Raw genomic sequence first — 21323 nt, forward strand, 5'->3', positions numbered from 1 at the left:
GATAATGGTCAAGTGATCTCTCTCCTGCCATCCATCTCCATCCTCTGACAAACAGAGGCTAGGGACACCATTCCTTACCCATCCTGGCTAATAGCCATTAATGGACTTAATCTCCATGAATTTTCCTAGTTCTCTTTTAAACTCTGTTATAGTCCTAGCCTTCACAACCTCCTCAGGCAAGGAGTTCCACATGTTGACTGTGCGCTGTATGAAGAAATTCCTTTTATTTGTTTTAAACCTGCTGCCCATCAATTTCATTTGTTGGCCTCTAGTTCTTATATTATGGGAACAAGTAAATAACTTTTCCTTATTCACTTTCTCGACACCACTCGTGATTTTATACACCTCTATCATATCCCCCCCTTAGTCTCCTCTTTTCCAAGCTGAAGAGTCCTAGCCTCTTTAATCTCTCCTTATATGGGACCCGTTCCAAACCCCTAAACATTTTAGTTGCCCTTCTCTGAACCTTTTCCAATGCCAGTATCTTTTTTGAGATGAGGAGACCACATCTGTACACAGCATTCAAGATGTGGGCGTACCATGGATTTATATAAGGGCAATAAGATATTCTCCATCTTATTCTCTATCCCTTTTTGAATGATTCCCAACATCCTGTTTGGTTTTTGACTGCTGCTGCACGCTGCGTGGACATTTTCAGAGAACTATCCATGATGACTCCAAGATCTCTTTCCTGATTAGGTGTAGCTAAATTATCCCCCCATCATATTGTATGTATAGTTGGGGTTATTTTTTCCCCAATGTGCATTACTTTACATTTATCCACATGAAATTTCATTTGCCATTTTGTTGCCCAATCGATTAGTTTTGTGAGATCTTTTTGAAGTTCTTCACAATCTGCTTTGGTCTTAACTATCTTGAGCCAGTTTAGTATCATCTGCAAACTTTGCCATCTCACTGTTTACCCCTTTCTCCAGATCATTTATGAATAATTTGAATAGGATTAGTCCTAGGACTGACCCTTGGGGAACACCACTCATCTCTCTGCATTCTGAAAATTTACCATTTATTCCTACTCTTTGTTCCCTGTCTTTTAACCAGTTCTTAATCCATGAAAGGATCTTCCCTCTTATCCCATGACAACTTACTTTATGTAAGAGCCTTTGGTGAGGGACCTTGTCAAAGGCTTTCTGGAAATCTAAGTACACTATGTCCACTGGATCCCCCTCATCCACCTGTTTGTTGACCCCTTCAAAGAAGTCTAATAAATTAGTAAGACATGATTTCCTTTTAAAGAAACCATGTTGACTTTTGCCCAATAATTTATGTTCTTTTATGTGTCTGACAATTTTATTCTTTACTATTGTTTCAACTAATTTGCCTGGTAGTGACATTAGACTTACTGGTCTGTAATTGCCGGGATCACCTCTAGAGCCCTTTTTAAATATTGGCATTACATTAGCTTTCTTCCAGTCACTGGGTACAGAAGCTGATTTAAAGGACAGGTTACAAACCATAGTTAATAGTTCCGCAATTTCACATTTGAGTACTTTCAGAACTCTTGGGTGAATGCCATCTGATCCCAGTGACTTGTTACTGTTAAGTTTATCAATTAATTCCAAAACCACCTCTAGTGACACTTGAATCTGTGACAATTCCTCAGATTTGTCACCTACAAAGGACAGCTCAGGTTTGGGAATCTCCCCAACATCCTCAGCCATGAAGACTGAAGCAAAGAATTCATTTAGTTTCTCCACAATGACTTTATCATCTTTAAGTGCGCCTTTTGTATCTCAATCGATTTCAAAGCACTTGATATGTACTGAATAAGCCTCAACACCGTTCCAAGGAAGTATACCCAATATTCAGATGGAGAAACTGCACAGAGGTTAAGTGTACAGAGGTGAAGTGATTTGCCCGAAGTCACAGAGCAAGTCAGTGAAAGAGCCAGGATTACATCTTAGGTGTCCTTACTTACAGGCAACAAGCTCTATTTCATTTGCTATATGATAGCATGGGTTATAGATCCCTTGATGAAGCAGACTCAAATAGGAGGAAGTCCTTATTGAACAACAGCATCATCATCCAGCTCTTATATAATGCTTTTCATCTGCATCATTCTCTCCATTTTACAGATGGAAAACCTGAGGCACAGAGAGATGAAGTAAGTTGCCCAAGGTCACCCTGTAAGCCAGTGATGAGACTACTTTTTTTTTGCTTAGACACTCAAATCCATGAAAAAACCCCTCGGGGGCTACAATCATTCAAAGCTATGTTTAATTGGTTTAAAATGGTAACTAAATTATGGACCGGACAGCCAGCAGAGTAAGTTCTACTTGTTGATTTCTCCTATTGCTTTTATGGACCCCAAAAGTCACTTCATCCAAATATTCATTTTTAAACATGTGTGGTCCTGGATGGAAGACTGGTCATGCAATAGCAGACCAACTCTGTCAGATAAAGACATTCAAAGATACAATAACTGTGTTACTTTGCTGGCCAGGTCTGCGTTTGGGGCACATCAACAGACAGCCGCTAGAGGCTGTAGCTTCCTGCCTGGGGAAAGAAAGTGTTTTGGAGTTAGCATGAGGGGAATTGCCTCTGTACCCTCTCCAGTAATAAATACGTGTTCTGTTGTTTACTGAGCTCCTGGGTCTCAGCCTCTTTGTGCTGATCCACCAAAAAGGCGATGATGAGGTCATGCAAAACTACAATGCTAGATTGACAGCCATAGCCTCGAGTCAGAAAAGAATAAACTGCCACACTCTTGGTTATCTTTTGAGATGCCCTGAGGAGCACTAAAAATGGTAGGAGGACACATAGCAGGTACCTTGCCTATATTTGCAAGACGTCATTCAATATTTTACATGTGAGGTCCTGCTACATAGGCACACAGGGCACTTTATACTCCTGAGGGAATTCTGTGCCATGCAGAATTTTGCAGAAATTAATCTTGTGTGTGCAGAATTTCCTCCCCCCAACCCAGAAATGGGCTTCAGAGATGTTGGCTGCCACTAGGGGCTGCTGGACCTGGCAGAGCCCAGCTCGCAAACAGAAGACAAGGCCATGAGGGGAACGGGAGGAAACTGGACGGTTCCCAGCAGCTGCAGTTCCCAGCAAGCCCTAAAGGAAAGAGATGGCAGCGAGCAGGAAACTCCATGCAAGCCAGGGACCCAGCATCAGGCTGTTTCTTCCTGGCCTCTGGAAGGTAGGGTGACCAAATGTCCCAATTTTATAGGGACAGTCCAGATTTTTGGGTCTTTTTCTTATATGGACTCCTATTACCCCCCACCCCCATCCCGATTTTTCACACTTGCTGTCTGGTCACCCTACTGGAAGGTAAGGGGTGCGGCTGTGTGGGCCGGGGGGGTGGGGGCTTTGCAGCTGGCCTCTGGGGGGTAGAGAGTGTGAGTGTCTCCGCCAGGGGTGGGGGGGGGAAGCAGCTGACTTCTGGGGGTAGGAAGATGTGATTGTCTGGGCCAGGGAGGGACTCAGAGGTGGGCTCTGGGGGGGGGGATGAGGGGGGAAGGAAGAGGTGTAAGTATCTGGCCCCCCTGCTGGGCTCTGTGAGGGAAGGGGCAGAGAAACAAGACTTGTGTTGTTGTAGGGGTTTCTTTAACTCTCTACTTCTGGGGGAATTTATTTCTGTGTCGGAATTACAGACATACTTGCTGACAGGTATTTTGAAATAAATTACCAAAATAATTGAAACTGATGTGATTATACAGTTATTTTGACAAATAAAATATGCAGAATTTAAAAATATTTTGCACAGAACTTTTTGGTGCAAAATTCGCCCAGGAGTAACTTTATTTACCATTTCTGGATGAGAATATATTATTGCCCTTATATAAATCCATGGTACGCCCACATCTCGAATACTGTGTACAGATGTGGTCTCCTCACCTCAAAAAAGATATACTGGCACTAGAAAAGGTTGAGAAAAGGGCAACTAAAATGATTAGGGGTTTAGAGAGGGTCCCATACGAGGAAAGATTAAAGAGGCTAGGACTCTTCAGCTTGGAAAAGAGAAGACTAAGGGGGGATATGATAGAGGTATATAAAATCATGAGTGATGTTGAAAAAGTGGATAAGGAAAAGTTATTTACTTATTCCCATAATACAAGAACTAGGGGTCACCAAATGAAATTAATAGGCAGCAGGTTTAAAACAAATAAAAGGAAGCTGTTCTTCACGCAGCGCACAGTCAACTTGTGGAACTCCTTACCTGAGGAGGTTGTGAAGGCTAGGACTATAACAATGTTTAAAAGGGGACTGGATAAATTCATGGTGGCTAAGTCCATAAATGGCTATTAGCCAGAATGGGTAAGAATGGTGTCCCTAGCCTCTGTTCGTCAGAGGATGGAGATGGATGGCAGGAGAGAGATCACTTGATCATTGCCTGTTAGATTCACTCCCTCTGGGGCACCTGGCATTGGCCACTGTCGGTAGACAGATACTGGGCTAGATGGACCTTTGGTCTGACCCGGTACGGCCTTTCTTATGTTCTTATGTTAAAAAGATCAATCACTAACCCACCAAAATTGATTTAAGATCAGCCAAAATATTTCTTGATGCAAATTCCACTCTGCTAATCAGATGTCTGCCACGTAAATCTTGGTGTTCATCTCCATTTGGCAGGCATTGCATATAGAGATAGAAAACTTTGCTCTGACCAGGACAGGAGAATTTCTCTCTGGTCTAGGGATGATTGCATTATGAAAATTCTATCAGACACATTTCTGGTCATGACAGTCAGAGAGGTCTGTTATCCACGAAGGGAACAGTGCTCTGAGACCTCAGTGGATGATTGTTTTCCAGCTCGTGGATGCCGTGTTCTCTTTTTCTGAAGTGAATTAGGAAGATCCCTTAAAAAAGAAAATGCAAGATTCTCCATATTTATCACTTGTGGGAGTGGAGAATATACAACTGGAGCTAGATCTCTACCAACAGATCAGACAGAGTGAAATGCAGAGGGGATTAGTGGATAGGTGTTATACGTATTAGATCATTAAAACATGCTTGTATAGAAGTTCAGAATTCCCAATAGAGTCCAATAAGAAATGGATTTTTGTTTGAGATACCACTTGTTTTTCATTATGGCCATCTTATGTTAACATTCTTCTGAGATGAGACCTTGTTCTTAATAGTATTCATCCCCAGCCCAGGCCCATAACTGACATCAGACACCACATGTCTGTCCTGAATCCATGATACTCCAGAAACTGTATGTGTTTTTCCATCGGCTTGCTTTCTGTAGAGAAACCCTCACTGGTAAAATTGCCCAGGAAGAGAGCGAGAGGTGAACTTCTTTCTTTTCTAAAGCCAATATTATTGCTACCACAATCCTCAAGAGATCATGGGAGCACATGTGAGACCAAATGGTAGTGGCCTACTGGTGGGAAAAGAAAAAAAATGCTGCAATCCATCGGCAAAACATGAAAAATTGTCTGATGATAGTAAAGTAGGAATACTTTGAAAACAAGCCTCCATTAGAGCATATTTAGATGTTTCATATATGGGCCTGTTCTGCTTGTACCTGATTCTGAGGACAGAAATAAGATGGGCAGCAGATTGCAATGCTCTGATCTGAAGTAGATTATGGTTCATTCCATTCATGTCATGTCTTTCCATGGATTGCTGAGATTGAGAATGGGGCAAATCTCTTCCTGAAATTCCTGCACAGCTCCACAGGGTACCTGACAATGTCCCATGACCTTGTTTGATCAAGGCTATCGGCAGCCCTTTTGCTCTTCAGTTGAGACAGCCTGGCACCAATTGGGAGTCTAACTGCACATAGGGCTGGTTGGGAGACCTGCAGATAGCTCTGAAGCAACAGATGGCCGATACTGGTCCCGCATGTGCTCTAGTTACCACTTGCAAAGAGGTGTTTTCTTCTGCTGTATTTCACAGACTGCTTCAACTTTCCATGACCTCTGTTCCTTTCTATAGCATCTGACAGGAGTCAGGATGCAAGACAACTTTTTTGATGACCGAACAGTCTCAGCTTTCCTTAAGACTTCCCCCTCTATCACTAATACACCTGAGAATTGATTTGTATGAGCATCTGATCTCAGACTCCAAAGCCCCATATACTTGCATGAAACCAATCTGAATCCAATTCCCCTTAACCTCTTCCTGAGGGACAAGACCTCAGGCCTTGTGATTTTTAGGCTGAGAGGAACCACACGTAGCAATGCTTTTGAAATCATGTACAGGCATGTCAAGTATCAGATGACAGTTCATAAATTATTTTTATTGCCCTGATACCTCCTGAGTTTTTATGCCCAAAGGAGGGGCTGAGATGATGCCTGCTGGGACTTGAATGCCTGTGAAGAGGCCACTCTTTCAGGTAAAACATCTCCCCCCAGTTAGAAATGCTGATTCCCAGACCACTAGGGAAAATAGTCACATTTATCTTTAGTAGTGATATCAGGTTAAATTCTGACTGGTGCACACCGAGGAACCATCTTGCCTTATAAAACAGAGGCCAGGGTCTTTTCTGCATTCCTCTCCCATGCTGCACTCTATGAAAGTGAGCAAGGGAACCAGGCACCAATTTTCTTATTCATTTATTTCCCCTTTTGTCCCCACAACCCTGCTTCAGAAGGAGGAGTAAAATTGGGCTCAGAGAACTGCTGCAAATAAACTTCAAGTGGCAGTCTCCTTATCTTCAAAGAGCCCCTTCTATGTGTGACACCACAGGGACCCCAATAGGGACACGGAAGAGGGAGGCTGCTGTGAAATTGACCATAGGCCTGAGTCTGGCCCTGGCAATAAGGTAATAATTGAAGATATACCAATCTCCTAGAACTAGAAGGGACCTTGAAAGGTCATTGAGTCCAGCCCCCTGCCTTCACTAGCAGGACCAATTTTTGCCCCAGATCCCTAAGTGGCCTCCTCAAGGATTGAACTCACAACCCTGGGTTTAGCAGGCCAATGCTCAAACCACTGAGCTATCCCTCCCCCCATGAGCTATCCCTCCCCCCATAAATGTTCATGCTGTGTCCCGTGCCTTCCATCCACAACCCACAGGGAAGGGGAGGAGGAGGAGACTGCTAAGTTCTGTGATCAGAGATGTGGCTGCTGGTGCAGGCTATAGGGACTCAGGCATGATCTTCCATTTGGCACACTGCCCTTCTGGCTTCACTCCCCTCATGGTATAGAGGGAAGGTGAGCTGCCTTCCTCGGAGCCAGTTCTTTTCCAATCCTGCCTCCTGCCCTCAAGGCGAGCTTGCCCTGATGGGACTGCAAGGAAAACTGTGTTCTGCCCACAGAGCCAGCCAAGCTCCCCAACAAAACATTTGATTGGGGGGGAGGAGGGGGGAAGAGAAGAGAAGCTGAAGCTACACTGAAGTTGGGAGGTGTAATTCCCAGCTTGGGCGGTGCCAGTGCTACACTAGCCTATGCACTAAAAATAGCAGTGTGGCTGTGGAGGCTTGGCTTAGCTACTTGAGTACAGTCATGCCCGATCTGCTGGGTACCTGCCTGCACCACCATGGCCGCGTTGCTACTTTTAGCTTTCTAGCTCAAGCAGAGCGATATGTGTATGTCTACCTGAGCTGGGAATGACACCTCCCAGCTGCAGTGTAGATGTACCCAAGGACCCTTCCTTTTGCCTCTGACTTTTCTCAGCTTTGTTTGCTCCTTGAAATCTGCAGGAATATCAACTGCTGAAAATGCCTCCAAAGAGGAAGTGGAGCTGCAGAGAGACACTCTCCAGAAACCAACTGCAGTTCTGGGGCATGGCTGGGAATAAGACATTGATCTGAACTGTTAGTCTAAAACATTGATATAAAAGTCTGGAATTTCCCTTTGCACCAGCCATGGCTGGCTGCAGAAATAATTGGAGGGAACTTCAGGAGGCAGCTCTAGTTCTGCTCCAAGCTGCAAGCAGACTACAGTACCTCTAATAGATACGGGGACCTTAGCACAAAGAATAAACTGCAGTCTAACTTCAAACTGATTGCACATCTATAGCAGAAAGTAGGATTTGGCTCTTATATAGTGTAGGCAGCAGGACAGTTATTTCGGTGCACTAGTCTGTCAGTGAAGGCCTGGCTCACATGCAGAAAGGTGTTTGATGATCTCATCCTCATTCTAGTTGTACGCATCACAAAGATAAACAATTGAATAAGATTAGCTGCCTCCAGAGACATCCAGGATTAGAACAGGAGAAGGGGTGTATGTCAGGACTAAATTGCAATGGCAGAGCTGCGTAGGAAATTTACACAGAACATCGATTGCACTAGGAGAGGTTCAAACTAATGCCATTATTCAGAGGTACTCACAAATTAGAAAAAATAGAGCAATCAACAGGCAAACCAGAGTCTAGATCTAGCTACAATTTGACAGGCCTGAAAGAGAATGCAAAGTCACTCCTAGGTTCTATACCACATTAATAAGTATTTACACAGGGATAATCCACTTAAGATTCATAAAACTAAGGGACTTTCTATATTGCTGTGAATATATAACATTCCATTTTCAGCTGGAGAGAAACAAAAACCAATACAATCAAAGTACTCAATTAAAATGAGATTCATTTAAAGGGCAGGGTTTCTCTATGGAATTTTTTGCTGCCCAGTGATGCAGTAGCTATGGTAACTATGCAACACAAAGCCTCCCAAAACATACTGCAGTGGGAGTTAGAGCATGGCTAATAAGTTTTTTGCATAAACTATTGCATATGGAGTGGTGAGTTCATGCAATCCCTTTAAAGATGAATAAATAAATAAATAAATAAAAACTCAGAATATTTTCCTATCACAGAACTGTACTACCACTACTTCTCAACACAACCATTGAAATTTAAAGAAAAGGCCGTTAGAGACTCCAAGAGTTTAATAGCCTCCCTTTACCTGTGAATGAGATGGCTGACTTTTCATGGTCATCGGGCAGAAAATAATAAACTCTCAGAGTAGAAGTTACATGAGCTCATGGCTTAACAGCCATTTGCCATTTTAAGATTAAGAGTTCTTCAGCTAGTGTTCTTGCATAAATCAGCTGCAAGTTGTTGGTGCAGAAATTAGAAGAAACCTGTTAGGGCTATCTAGTCCATCTCTTTGCTAGTGCAGGATTGTTCCCAACAGTGCATTTTGTAGTTCTTTGGCCAGTTTGCTTTTAAGTCCAAAATGTTGCGGCTTTCATCACTTCCATTGGGAGAGCTTAACAGACATCTCACCATCCAAGGAAGAAGAAAGAAAAATAAAGCACCCAAAGCCCACACTGGATCAACATTAAGAAGGGTTTCTAGCGACTCTGAATATAGAACATAAAGGAATTAACAAATACAATGAACTAAAAAATTTGAGCTCTGCTACTAACTCATGTGACTTTGGACAAGTCATTTAGCATCTGTTTTCCCATCTGTAAACTGAAGCTAGTACTCACCTCCAGGGGTGTTGTGAAGATTAATGTTTGTAAATTGTGTCGATATATGCAGCTAGGAGATGCTACAGAAGAGCAAAGTATTATTAGGTCTTGAATTTTTGACAACTTCCGCATACGCTCATATACCACCATTTGCTTTCCTAGGTAAGTCAAAAATTTGTTCTGAGCAGCAGGGAAGCCTATTTTTATTCTAACAGAAATTATTTACTTGTAATTATAAGGGTCATCTGTTCAAGAAGATACATATAATTGAAACAAACTGGAAAGATAGAAGCTTGGGTGGAAGACTTCTATGCATTTCATCAGGTAAACTATGTACACAAGGGAAAAAACAGACCCTCAGCTCTAGCCACCACAAAAAAAGCAAGTGCTGACTTCAGAATTTCCCTGGGTGATGCCTAGTGCATAGACTGTTGCACTTAACATTTTCAAAACCTTGTACAAACATTACAACAGGATGCTTCTGTTCAGGCAAGAAATTCAGCACAAAATTTTGCCTCTCCTCCCATTGGAGTTAAATTAATTACTGTATTTCTTTTCACATTTTCCACTGACAATACTTTGGATATTGGTCATTCTGTGGATCAAAGCCTTGGTGACACGAAGATCCATAACATGCATGGTTCATACCCCAGATATCAAACTAACTCACAGCTGCTTCTCGTTCTGATCATTAAAATAATAATACACAACTCTTAATAGTCTTCTTGTTACGTTGTTCACCCCAGCCCTCCCTAATCTGTTTATTGCCTCCACCTATTATCTCATCTTAGATTCCAAGTTCTTTAGGGCAGGGATAATCTTCTTGTTATATGTTTGTACAGTGCCTAGCACAATGGGTCTCCAACCTGGATTGGGATCTGTATATGCTAACACAATACAACTGATGTTAAATATCATAGGAGCCCTGCATCACTATTTAGGATGTTAGAGTCGGTCATGCTGTTATAAACCAGGACACCTGTCTCATGGAGAGGAGAGGCTGGGCTTTTACAGAAGAGGGTGAAAAGACACTAGCTCCTCTGTGCATCCTAGTCACCTAGCCATTTTTACCAGTCTGGACAGAGGCAGAAAAATACAGCTGCAACAGAACTGTTTCTATACAGATTAAAATTTACCCATGAGAGGCATCAGTGGCTCTTTAAGGCAAGTAATTTTCCATTTAATTAATGGTAACACAATAAAAATGAATTGTTAAAGTTGACATTTAAATTTCCAAGAATGTGTGTTTTTGTACAAGGCCTACCACAATGGAGTGCCACTCTTGGTTGGCCCTTTGGCACTACTGTAATATGCATGAATAATAAATATGTTTATATGGAAGTATCATGGACGTACACCATAGCAATGAATTTATTCTATTAGCTTGTATATAGGCCTACACATTGTTCAAGGGATTGTTTCAAACATTTCTAGCATCCCTCTAGACATCTTTTTTTTACACGGTACTTTGAAATATCTGAGATGACTTACTATGCAAACATTTTGCCACAAAAAATAAATGCATAAAAGATGCTTTGATTTAATGTAAGTTGTCACACGGTACAATTTACTGATTTTTAGTACTTAAACACTTAATTTCTTACAAAGTACTTTTCTTGAATGAATGAATCACCACTCATTAATTTCTGCTCTTTGGACCGGATCCTGTTTCCACACAATTGCAGTAGCAAAACTCTTACTGAACTCAGTGAGAACAGATTTATGAGAGATTACAGTCTTCCATAAATGCACAGAAGAAATCTTAAATGGATCAAGACAAGGTGGACTCTACATACAACTTTTCATATTATTGCTTTTTTAAGTACCCAAAAAGATTATAAAGATGGTTGAAACAGCCCTACAAGAAAAATGAAATCTGCATACATTTAATATTAGCTTTAATTATAGATATATGGATTCCAAAGCCAAAAGGGACAATTATAACCATCTAGTCTGACCTCTTGTATAATACAGGCCATAGAATTTCCCACATCAAATGCCTAGAGCCTATCTTGTAGAAAAAACATCCAATCTTGATTTTAAAATTGCCAGTGTTGGAGAATCCACCATGACTCTTGGTAAGTTGGTCCAATGGTTAATTACTCTTGCTGTTAAAAAAATTACAACTTATTTCCAGTCTGAATTTGTCTAGCTTCAACTTCCAGTCACTGGATCATGTTATACCTTTCTCTGCTAGATGGAAGAACCCATTATTAAATATTTGTTCCCCATGTAGGACTTCTAGTAATCAAATCACCCCTTAATCTTCTCTTTGTTAAGCTAAATAGATTGAGCTCTTTGAGTTCATCACTATGAGGCATGTTTTCTAATCCTTTAATCATTCTTGATGGCCTTCTCTGAACCCTCTCCAATTTACCAACATCCTTCTTGAACTGTGGACACCAGAATGGGACACAGTATTCCAGAAGTGTACCAAATACAGAGGTAAAATAACTTCCCTACTCCTACTAGAGATTCTATACTGTATATGAACCCAAGGATTGTATTAGCCCTTTTGGCCACAGGGTTGCACTGGGAGCTCACATTCAACTGATTATCTACCACAACCCCCAAAACTTTTTCCAGAGTTATTGCTTCCCAAGACAGAGTCCTTCATCATGTAAATATGGTCTGCAGTCTTTGTTTGCAGGAATTATGAATGTATAGTTCATTTACCTTGTAACTAAAAACCACGCAATCTTCTGGAAGTCAGGAGATGGCCTCATGTAAGTCTTAATGTGAGGCATAGCATGGCTGCGGCCTGAGGTTTCTGCTGACCATTTGCTGCAAAACAAAAAAAGGAATTTACTTCAAATAATAAGCTTTAGTTTTGTAGCTCCCAAAGACACTGTACCATATAACAAGTAAGTAATTCTGTACCTATGTTGGGCACGTGGCTCCAGCAGTCCAAGTTTGATATATTTTCTTATTAGCATGTTATTGAAAACAAATAATTTGAAATCTTTCAATTACGCATCTAGATACTGCTTAAAGCCCACTGCACAACACAGTGGGAAGTCAGGCCATATTTATATATTACAAGGTTTTTATTTTTATTTTTTACACAAACAGATAAATTTCTTGTGTGCCTCAGGATGCCTTGAGGAAACATTCCATTCCTCCACCCCAGTTATCCACCACCAAACACTTTAAGAACAGATTCCAAACTTCTAGCCAAGTAGAAGAGGATAAAGTGCCCTTTGGAACTAGTAAATGGACTTATTCAATCAGGAGTTCATCAACAGTGCTTTTCATTTCTTTGGCATGTTCCAAGATTACCTCAAAGCACATTACAAAACATTAGTGAATTATGTCTCCACAATCCTGTTAAGTGGGGCAAGCATTATCTCCATTTTAATCAGTGGTGAAATGAAGGCAGAATGAGATTGAGTAATTCTCCCAAAGTTACACAAGATGTTTATGGTAGAGTCAGGAATGAAACCCAGATCTCCTGACTTCTGTTCCTCCGCCAAAATCTAGAGGACCATACTTCTTCTTGTTCACTGAGCTAATATTTAACCTTTTGACTGATCACCTATGTCCACTTTCCTTCTGCCTCTCCCAACAAAATAATTATTGTATTTTAACAAGAGGAACATCAATTATTTTCCATTTAAGCACCAGAATCATCTAACTACAGTAAATCCACTTAACAGCCCAAGAGACCTAGATAGATAGTGGTGTTTCTCCAAAAATGAATAACTAGAGCTATCAGAAAGGGAAATGTATTGGTATGGCTAAGAATTTCCTTTGAAAGGGCAGCACAGATTTTTTTGTGGGGAGAGGGTAGACGGGAAGGAAGAGGAAGGAGAAGTCTCAAACTCTCCACTCAATTTTTTCTTTTAAACTTATTTTTCAAGTCACTTTTAAAAAAAAAAAAAAAAAGTCACTGGAGAGTTTAGTAACATGGAAAGGGAGATTGGAAGAGGATCTTAAAAAGAATTCTGTCAACCTAAATATATTACATAACAAGGGAGAAAAACATTTTTAAAAATTGGATAACAGAACTGTAAAACCAAAGTAATTGGCAAGAGATTCTGGGCAGATGTAGTATCTGTTTAACTCATGTTTGAAATTGACTAGATTTCAAGTTGACAGTGGGGTTTTTTGGCATATTTTAAAATCCTGCCAAAACAAATTCTAAACCTGACTGCAGAAGATGGGGGAAATCATTCTTCGGCAGCAAGGTTGAAAAGGAAGAAAAAGACAGAGAGTACATTTCAATATAACAATAACCTGAGGGTTACTTCCTGTTAAATATCTTAGGGCAATAAACACATCTGCATCACAATTTAGTTAGCCCTGAGTATGGTTAAAGGCTGATCTCGTGCCACCATAACAACCTCAGATCTGTTCAATGTGCTACGGGTTAAATTAGGAAAGTTGAAAAGGACTAGCTTTGAGAGATTATTATAATTAATTACTTCAAGCTGTGGTTTTATTTTTGTTGAAAGTTAAAAACATTATGTTAAGGTGTGAACTGAAGGCTGAGGAATGCGTGGCAGGGGGAGGAAGGAACTTTGTGTGAACATCTTTGCTTATTGGAATTATGTAATCAGCATTACAACCAACCAATTTCTGCTATTATCCCCTTCTTTAAAAAGACTAGAGTTCTTTGTAACCCTGAGTAGCAGTTTAATTTCAAACTGGAAACCCATTCCTCCTGTCACTTTTGCCAATACTTTATCGCAGTTTCCTTTTCTCTTGAGATTTTGCAACATTTAACAGCCCATTGCTCATTTATTATATTATTACTCCACCTCTGTAGGGGAACACTTGTTTCATTTGGCAGTCTGCTATTCACACTGTCTTTAAGGGACATGTGTCTCAATTATATGCTGCATCAACAAAGTATAAATAAAACAGAGCTATTTTAGCAGACTGCCAAATTATCACTGCTGCATTAAAATGGGGTAGACTTCCCCACCACCACAACCCTAGGTGTTCTTTAAAATTTCAATCAATCAATACAGACCTCCTTCAAAACAACCCTAGAACAGAAGACATACATACTTCCTACACTAACCAGCTATTCCATCTCAGTGCCATTCAAGAATGATTTCTTACAATATATTCCAGAGGATCCTGTCCAGTCCAGTCTTACATGACTGGAGAATTGAGGCTTCCACCACATCTCTTGGAAGACTAACTCCAACAGACTTTAGCCTTTTTTTCCTTTGCTCAGTTTCATCTCACTACTTTTAGATACGGTTCTAAATAATTCTTCCTCCTACTTAATGCTTACAATCTTTTTTCTGAAGAATTGTAGACTGTTAAGTGTCTTTTGAGATTCACCTGCATTTTTCCATGCCAGCAGATTTTAATAGCATCATTTGCTCCTTACTCACTAGGGGTGAGATTTTAAATGATTCAGGAGTACAAATTGAAAGTCAACTGGATTTATGCTCCTAATTCACTTAGGCACTTTTGAAGAATTGCATCCTTTATTTTTTCACTTCACAAAAATTGCTTACCTGAAAGCTATATCCTCATAGTGTGCATTTCGTGATCTCATTCTCTATTATTCTAAAGTCAAGTAGCTCCTGGTTTCCAGATTCCATATTTATCCAGATTCCCAAACAGTAAGCAGATAATGGATGTTTTTTCTCCAGTTGGGAGTCACTACTTTCTGCTTTATGAAGCTGCCTTCTATATAATTTAGGAACCAATATGATGATGTGTCTGTGACTATTTCCCACCCACCACCTACCTACCTTCCCCCACAAGTACAGCATACTGCAATACAAGGTGACTGAAGAGTAGGCCTTATAATTTTTTTTATTTTGGCTTTTCTCATACCCTGATGGACTACAAGGTGCCACAGTCAACTTTTGTTTTTAATTCCTTGTACCTTTCCCTAAAGTATTTCTCCACCACCTCCACTGCTGTGGAGGTGCTATAAATCCTTGTGATACGTAGCATCACCCTTTCACCTTTTCTTCCCATCTCTACTGACATTCTATGTACTGTATGAAAATCATCCCATCATTTTACTTTGCCCACTAGATTCTAATCTCCATAATTTCTAGATTCTAGTAGAGGTTTCTTATTTTTCATGCTAATTCCATTGTATACAGATTTTGTAGTACAGCAGCATCTGTCTTATTTGTCAGCTTTTATTTCATAATTCCATCTTCAGCTTGATTTGTATGTTGGAAATAAATGCTAGCTTGTTTTCCTACTCCAACTGAAGAAATTAAAGATTTCTGTAAAGTATTATAAGTATATTGTAGCACATTAACAATGTTAATTCTTGACAAAGTACATGTTGTTCAAAGAGCGAGTGATGTTTTGGTATGTGGGCTATTTAGTCTTCTCCATCTTTACAGTGTCATGCATTTTGGAGTACAAGACAATCTTTCTGTTATGGTCTAATGCAATAAGTCATCTCCTGGCTACCACTTTAAATTTTTGAAAAGTTACTCTTAAGAAGGCAATTTTAATTCTACCCCATTTAGAAAAAGTGACTGGGTTAGCCACACATCGTATGTGTTCTACATTTCCACTACAACTATAGCTTACCTGACTAATGCATAGCCTAAAATAAAATATGGTCAGACTGATACAAGTTTGTGCTCTTCTAAGTTTACCAAAGACCAATGAGATAATTCCTCCATCAGCTAAACACAAGGAAATGAACAAAGTCTTTAAGATGATATGCCAATTAGGCAAAATCATATTATAATAGGTAGCGTTATTTCAAAATGCAGATCTTTGCTTCAAAACAGAAGAAAACACGTATGTACTCCTTTGCGTTACATGGTGATAACCCTCATTTGCAATTGTTATAACCACCTGCAGGGTTTCAAACACTTGATGCTCTTTTACGTCAAGTTTGTTGGATAAAACTTTTTTTTTTGTTCCATTCAGAATTCATGCTTTCAAAAACAAAATGAGAAGAAAGGGCAACCACCCAAACAGAGAATTCAAAAGGGCTTTATATGAAAACACACAGTATATTTCATCTCTGCAAGTTAAATAGCCACTCCGGCCTCTCTGGTTTTTGGTACCAATAGGATGAAAGAAAGCAGAGCCTGCTTTTTTGCATGTGATTCTATTCAAGGAGAAGGGAAGTTCAGCTAGCATAACATCATGGAACCTCCTCCATGCAAACTCTGCCTGCCCATGCATATGATTAGAGATTCATTTTCTTTAATATCAGCCCCCTGCAAATCCACCGAAATTAAGAATGATTAGTTACACAGATTTCTGCCTCATGTGATTAACCAGCCCTCCAGGGGTTGGTGATCAGGCCCAGCCATGACCAGAGGAGCCTGTCAGCAACACTGATGTCAGAATCAGTGGTGCCTGGGAAGTAGCTGAGACACACTGCTCCTCTGAGGATGCTTCGAGGTATGAGAGACTTTGGTTATTATAGGGTTAAAAGATACCACAGCAGTTTGCTATGTAGGGAAGCAAACCTACTCTTCCCTCGGTTCACCAGGCCTCAAGACAGAATCTTCTACCTAATTTCATGCCCTTCACTTTTTAACGTGGGAGAGAATGACCTAGTCCAACACTAAGAAATATGATTAAATACCAGTCCACATAGTTTTATGGAAACCAGATCTTGTCAAACAAATGCAATTTAATTCTCTGATGATCATACAAGGTTGGTTGATAAAGGTAACAGTGCTGATGTAATATACTAAGACTTTGTAATGCATTTGACTGAGTACTGCATGATATTCTGATTAAAGCACTAGCACTATACAGTATCAATAGTGCACACATTAAACTGACAGAAAATAGCTAATGGGGAATCACCATCAAATGGAGATGTCCAGTGGGGATTCACAGGGACTGGTAGTAGGCCTGGCACTATTCAACATTTTCATCAATGATTTAGAAGTAAATATAAAAATCAATGCTGTTATAATTTGCAGATGGCAAAAACTGGCAGAGCAATAAATAAGGAAGACGACAAGGCAGTCATACAGAGTGATCTCAACGATTTAGTAAGACTGGCTCATTCAAACAAAATTAGTTTTAGTACTGCCAAATGCAAAGTTTTATATATCTAGGAACAAGGAATGCAGGCCATGCCTACATTATAAAGGGCTGTATCCTGGACAACGACTGAGAAGGATTTAGGGGTAATAGTGGACAAGCAACTCAACATGAGCTCCCAGTTCAACTTTGTGGCAAAAAGGGCTAATACAATCCTTGGAAGTATAAACAGGGAAGCAGTCAGTAGGAACAAGGTGGTCATCTTACCTCTATATTGCATTGGTAAGACGGATACTGCAATATAGTTCTGGTATTCATATTTTAAAAAGGATGTTAAAAACTGGAGAGGGTGCAGAACAGAGGCACAAAAATGATTTGAGGGCTGGAGAAAATGTTTTCCAGGAAGAGATTTTAAAAGCTTGATATGTTTAGCTTATCAAAAAGAAGCTTGAGAGGTGATTTGATTATAAGCCATAAGTACCCTTATGGGGAGAAAATACCATGTATTTAAAGGGCTCTTTAATCAAGCAGAAAAAAGCATAACAAGAACCAGTGACTGGATGCTTAACCATGACAAATTCAATTTAAAAATAAGGCGTACATTTTGAACAGTGAAGATGATTAACCACTGGAACAAACTACCACAGCAAATGGTGGATTCTCCATCTCTTCAAATCAAGACTAGATGCCTTTCTGTAAAATTTGCGTTAGCCAAACCCAAGTTATTGGGCTCTATATAGAGGAGTAATTGGGTGAAATTTAATGGCCTTTGATATACAAGAGGTCAGACTAGATGATCTAATAGTTCCTTCTGGCCTTAAACTCTATGAATGTATGAAGTATAAAGTACAGAACTCCAGGATTCCAACTTCAAGTATTGGATGTAACAGAACATCTTGTTTGATCATAAGGACAGACAATGGCATGAAGGGTATTCTAGTGAAGACCTTAAAGGTCTATCAATCTGGACAAAAATATAGCCCAGTGATTAAAGAGAACATAGCGAGAAGAAAAAAGAAAGAAAGAAAAAAAACCATTCTGTATCAAAAAGACTACCACCCTTGGAACAAACTGTACTATTTTTACAATTGCACTGAAGTGCCTGACACATGATTTTCATGGTCAGAAAAGTGCAGCTACGATATTAAGTGTGCACATCTCATTCTTCTGGTAAGCGTGCACTTCAAAGCTCATCTATTAAAATTGAGAACTGCATTACAGAGCTTTGGATTCATTTTTGGCTGTCAGAGGCAGAGGTATCTACCACAATCTGCCACATGCTTTCAAAATATTGGGAGATATTTCTAGCTTTCTTTTTGTGGGAGTACAAGTAACCATTACACCGGTAAAGTATCTCAGAGTGTTTCCTTCTCTCTATTCCTTTTCCCTTCCTTTAGAATAGTACCATTTATTTCTGCCAATTCCTCCATGTTGTGTCTCCAAGTCTTAGTCCCACTTATTTTTGTCAGTAAGGGAGACCCTTCCAAGACACTAATTTCATCTCTTACTTTCTCACCCACCCCAAAGCCTCACAGCAACCCTCCAGCAGCAGATTCCTCCACAGCGCATCAGTATTGCTTTTCAGAATAAAGGGACAAAGAAGGTTACATGTTAGAGGACTACTAGACACTCAGACCAAGGATAAACAAAAAACTGATTGCTTCTGCACTGCATAAGTTGTCATGCAACACTCCTCAAATTCCCCAACAGGAGTCGCAGCATGGACAGATTTCAGTGCAAAACCTGGGAAAAGGAGTCCAGGGGGCCGGGGAGAGTGTGAATATCATTGTTCTAAAGACATTCTGATTAATGACAAATGAATATTCTTTAGTGGTCACAAGTACTTTTGTATACTGCAAAGGCCTAATCACTAATGCATACAAAGTCACAGGTATTTTTAATGAGTATGTACAAACAAGGAGTTAGTAGTATGTATTTAATCTTAACTTCAATTTCCCAGTATTTGAGTATTTAAATTCTTACACTATATATTACCTTAAAAAAAATGTTAACTCATTTAAAGTAATTTCAGAATGAGCTTTTATTTGCAGTTCTCTTATTACAGTTCTAATAGAAGGTCTTAAAATGGAGCTGCAATGAAACATTTTCTGATGTATAAATAATAGCTGGTACAAGCTGTCTGATCTAGACCTATTTATATATATTTTGGTCTCAGTCAGTGAGAATACTTTTTCATTTTTGTTTGTTTCAGAATTCTAAAGAAAAACAAGTTAAGTGCTTCTGGCTGTAGACAGAACGAAGTACATAAGCATCTGGAAAAGTGAACGACATCTGTGTCGCCATGTACAAAGAAGCCAGTACATTGCAGATGATATGCTCTACAATTTGCAAAGGAAGGGCTAACTGACATGGTACTTAAAATGCTGGTAGCTTGCCTACACTAAGGCTCTCTAGGTTGTTCCTTCTATTGTTAACAAGTCAGAAATGTTACAAAACTCCCCTAGTGCAGATAAGGCTTGATTTTTAAATTCGTGTCCCTTTAAATTCTTGGAGACAGAATTAAAAAAATTGAATAAATGAAGAAGTCATTTAAAAGCCTCCTGCTTTCAGCCACAACACATTGCAAAACTGGTGTAAGAGTTAAATCAATAATGAATCCAATCTGAAACAGTTTTGCAATCAAAGGAATTGCATAGTTAAATCACGAACAAAGGGGCTATGTAAAAATGGTAGTTTTCTTACTCCACAGATTTGTGCCTTGTGTGTAGCCTGAGTAACATCTGCTCACTACAGGTGAGTCTCCTTACGCGGGGGTCCCGTTCCGCGGTTAGCACGTAAAGCGAAAACCGTGTATAGTCAAAATTACATTGAGTTGAATGGCAGGTGGAATCGCCTGTACTACAGTTACAGTATTTAAATTGTTATTTCTCTCTTCTTTTTTTCATTTTTTCCAACCGCATAAAGCTGAAATCGTGCATGTTAAATGCGCGTAAGATGCGACAGACCTGTATATACTGGCAAAAGTGATCACTACTTCCTCCTTACTCACTCCACTATTAACTATATTGGCTGTGCAGTGATATGCGAGCATCAGCTGGATTCTACTCTGTTTCATGCATCAGACATAAATCCATTCCCATTTCAGAATTTTAATACTGCTGACGAGCCAAAAAGTTCCAGCTGAACTTTCAAAACCCAGTTTACAGGGCTGGCCAAACATCAATTATTTTCAGTTGCAAGTTAACAAAATTTGTAACTGATAACATGGAATATCACAATGCCATTTTCAGACAAACATTTTTAAAAGTGTAATCAGCCTTGAAAGTTGCATTAATGCATTTTTCCCCATTTAAAACCATAAAGAATGTTATATCAGTCTCTTGCAATGCACATAGAATGAAATTGGACAAATTATCAGGTAGAAAACCAAGCTCTATTGGGCTGCAGAAAGACTCTAGGCCCCATTCCTTTTCACTTTTTACTTTCAAATGGAGTATTTGTACTGAGAATAAATCCTTCCTCAAAGACTTCACTGCAGTCAGTGTGAGTTTAATGGTAAAACTCACACTGACTGCAACTGGACCAGAATTTCACCATTGGTATTTTAGAACAAGTGAGGTCATAAATACGTTATATAAATAAATAAGGGTCTGGCTTGCACCATAGCTGCTGCTGCACTGCAGTAACAAGATCTTCCTGATCCTGTTCAGACCAGCTTCAGTTGGGGCTAATAGCAGAAAACTCCTGCTCAGATCCAGAGGATATGGGGCTCAGAGCAAAATGGCAATACAATCATATCATCGTTCCAGGTCGGAAAGGAAGATTTAGACAACGTCTTAGATTTCAGTTTTAAAAGTAAATTTCTGGTGATTAGCTGACCTGGACATTTCATAACAGGATTTCATAGTGTCTGCGAATTCTTGTGACAGAGCATATACTGAATCTCTGTGTGGTATGCAAAACACAGCTAGATTTGGAAGCAAAGAAATTGTTTAACGAGTCTAAAATCCCACAAAGCATCTGACCAATTTGCCTAAATTTGCATTCCACGCCACAATGTATTATAGCAATGTAAGTTT

The 21323-nt window shown here is 39.8% G+C and overlaps 1 protein-coding gene across 5 annotated transcripts in view; it reads right to left on the bottom strand.

The window, feature by feature from the left end:
• TDP1 (tyrosyl-DNA phosphodiesterase 1) overlaps positions 1-21323 on the bottom strand; it is a 120577-nt gene that overhangs the window by 68085 nt on the left and 31169 nt on the right. For all 5 annotated transcript variants that reach the window (XM_039535091.1, XM_039535093.1, XM_039535089.1 and 2 more), the window contains one exon: positions 12010-12117. In XM_039535091.1, coding sequence (XP_039391025.1) covers positions 12010-12117 — 108 coding nt within the window. The remainder of the gene's footprint in view (positions 1-12009; positions 12118-21323) is intronic.

This window comes from Mauremys reevesii, linkage group 4 (assembly GCF_016161935.1).
Source record: "Mauremys reevesii isolate NIE-2019 linkage group 4, ASM1616193v1, whole genome shotgun sequence".
Taxonomy (NCBI): domain Eukaryota; kingdom Metazoa; phylum Chordata; order Testudines; family Geoemydidae; genus Mauremys; species Mauremys reevesii.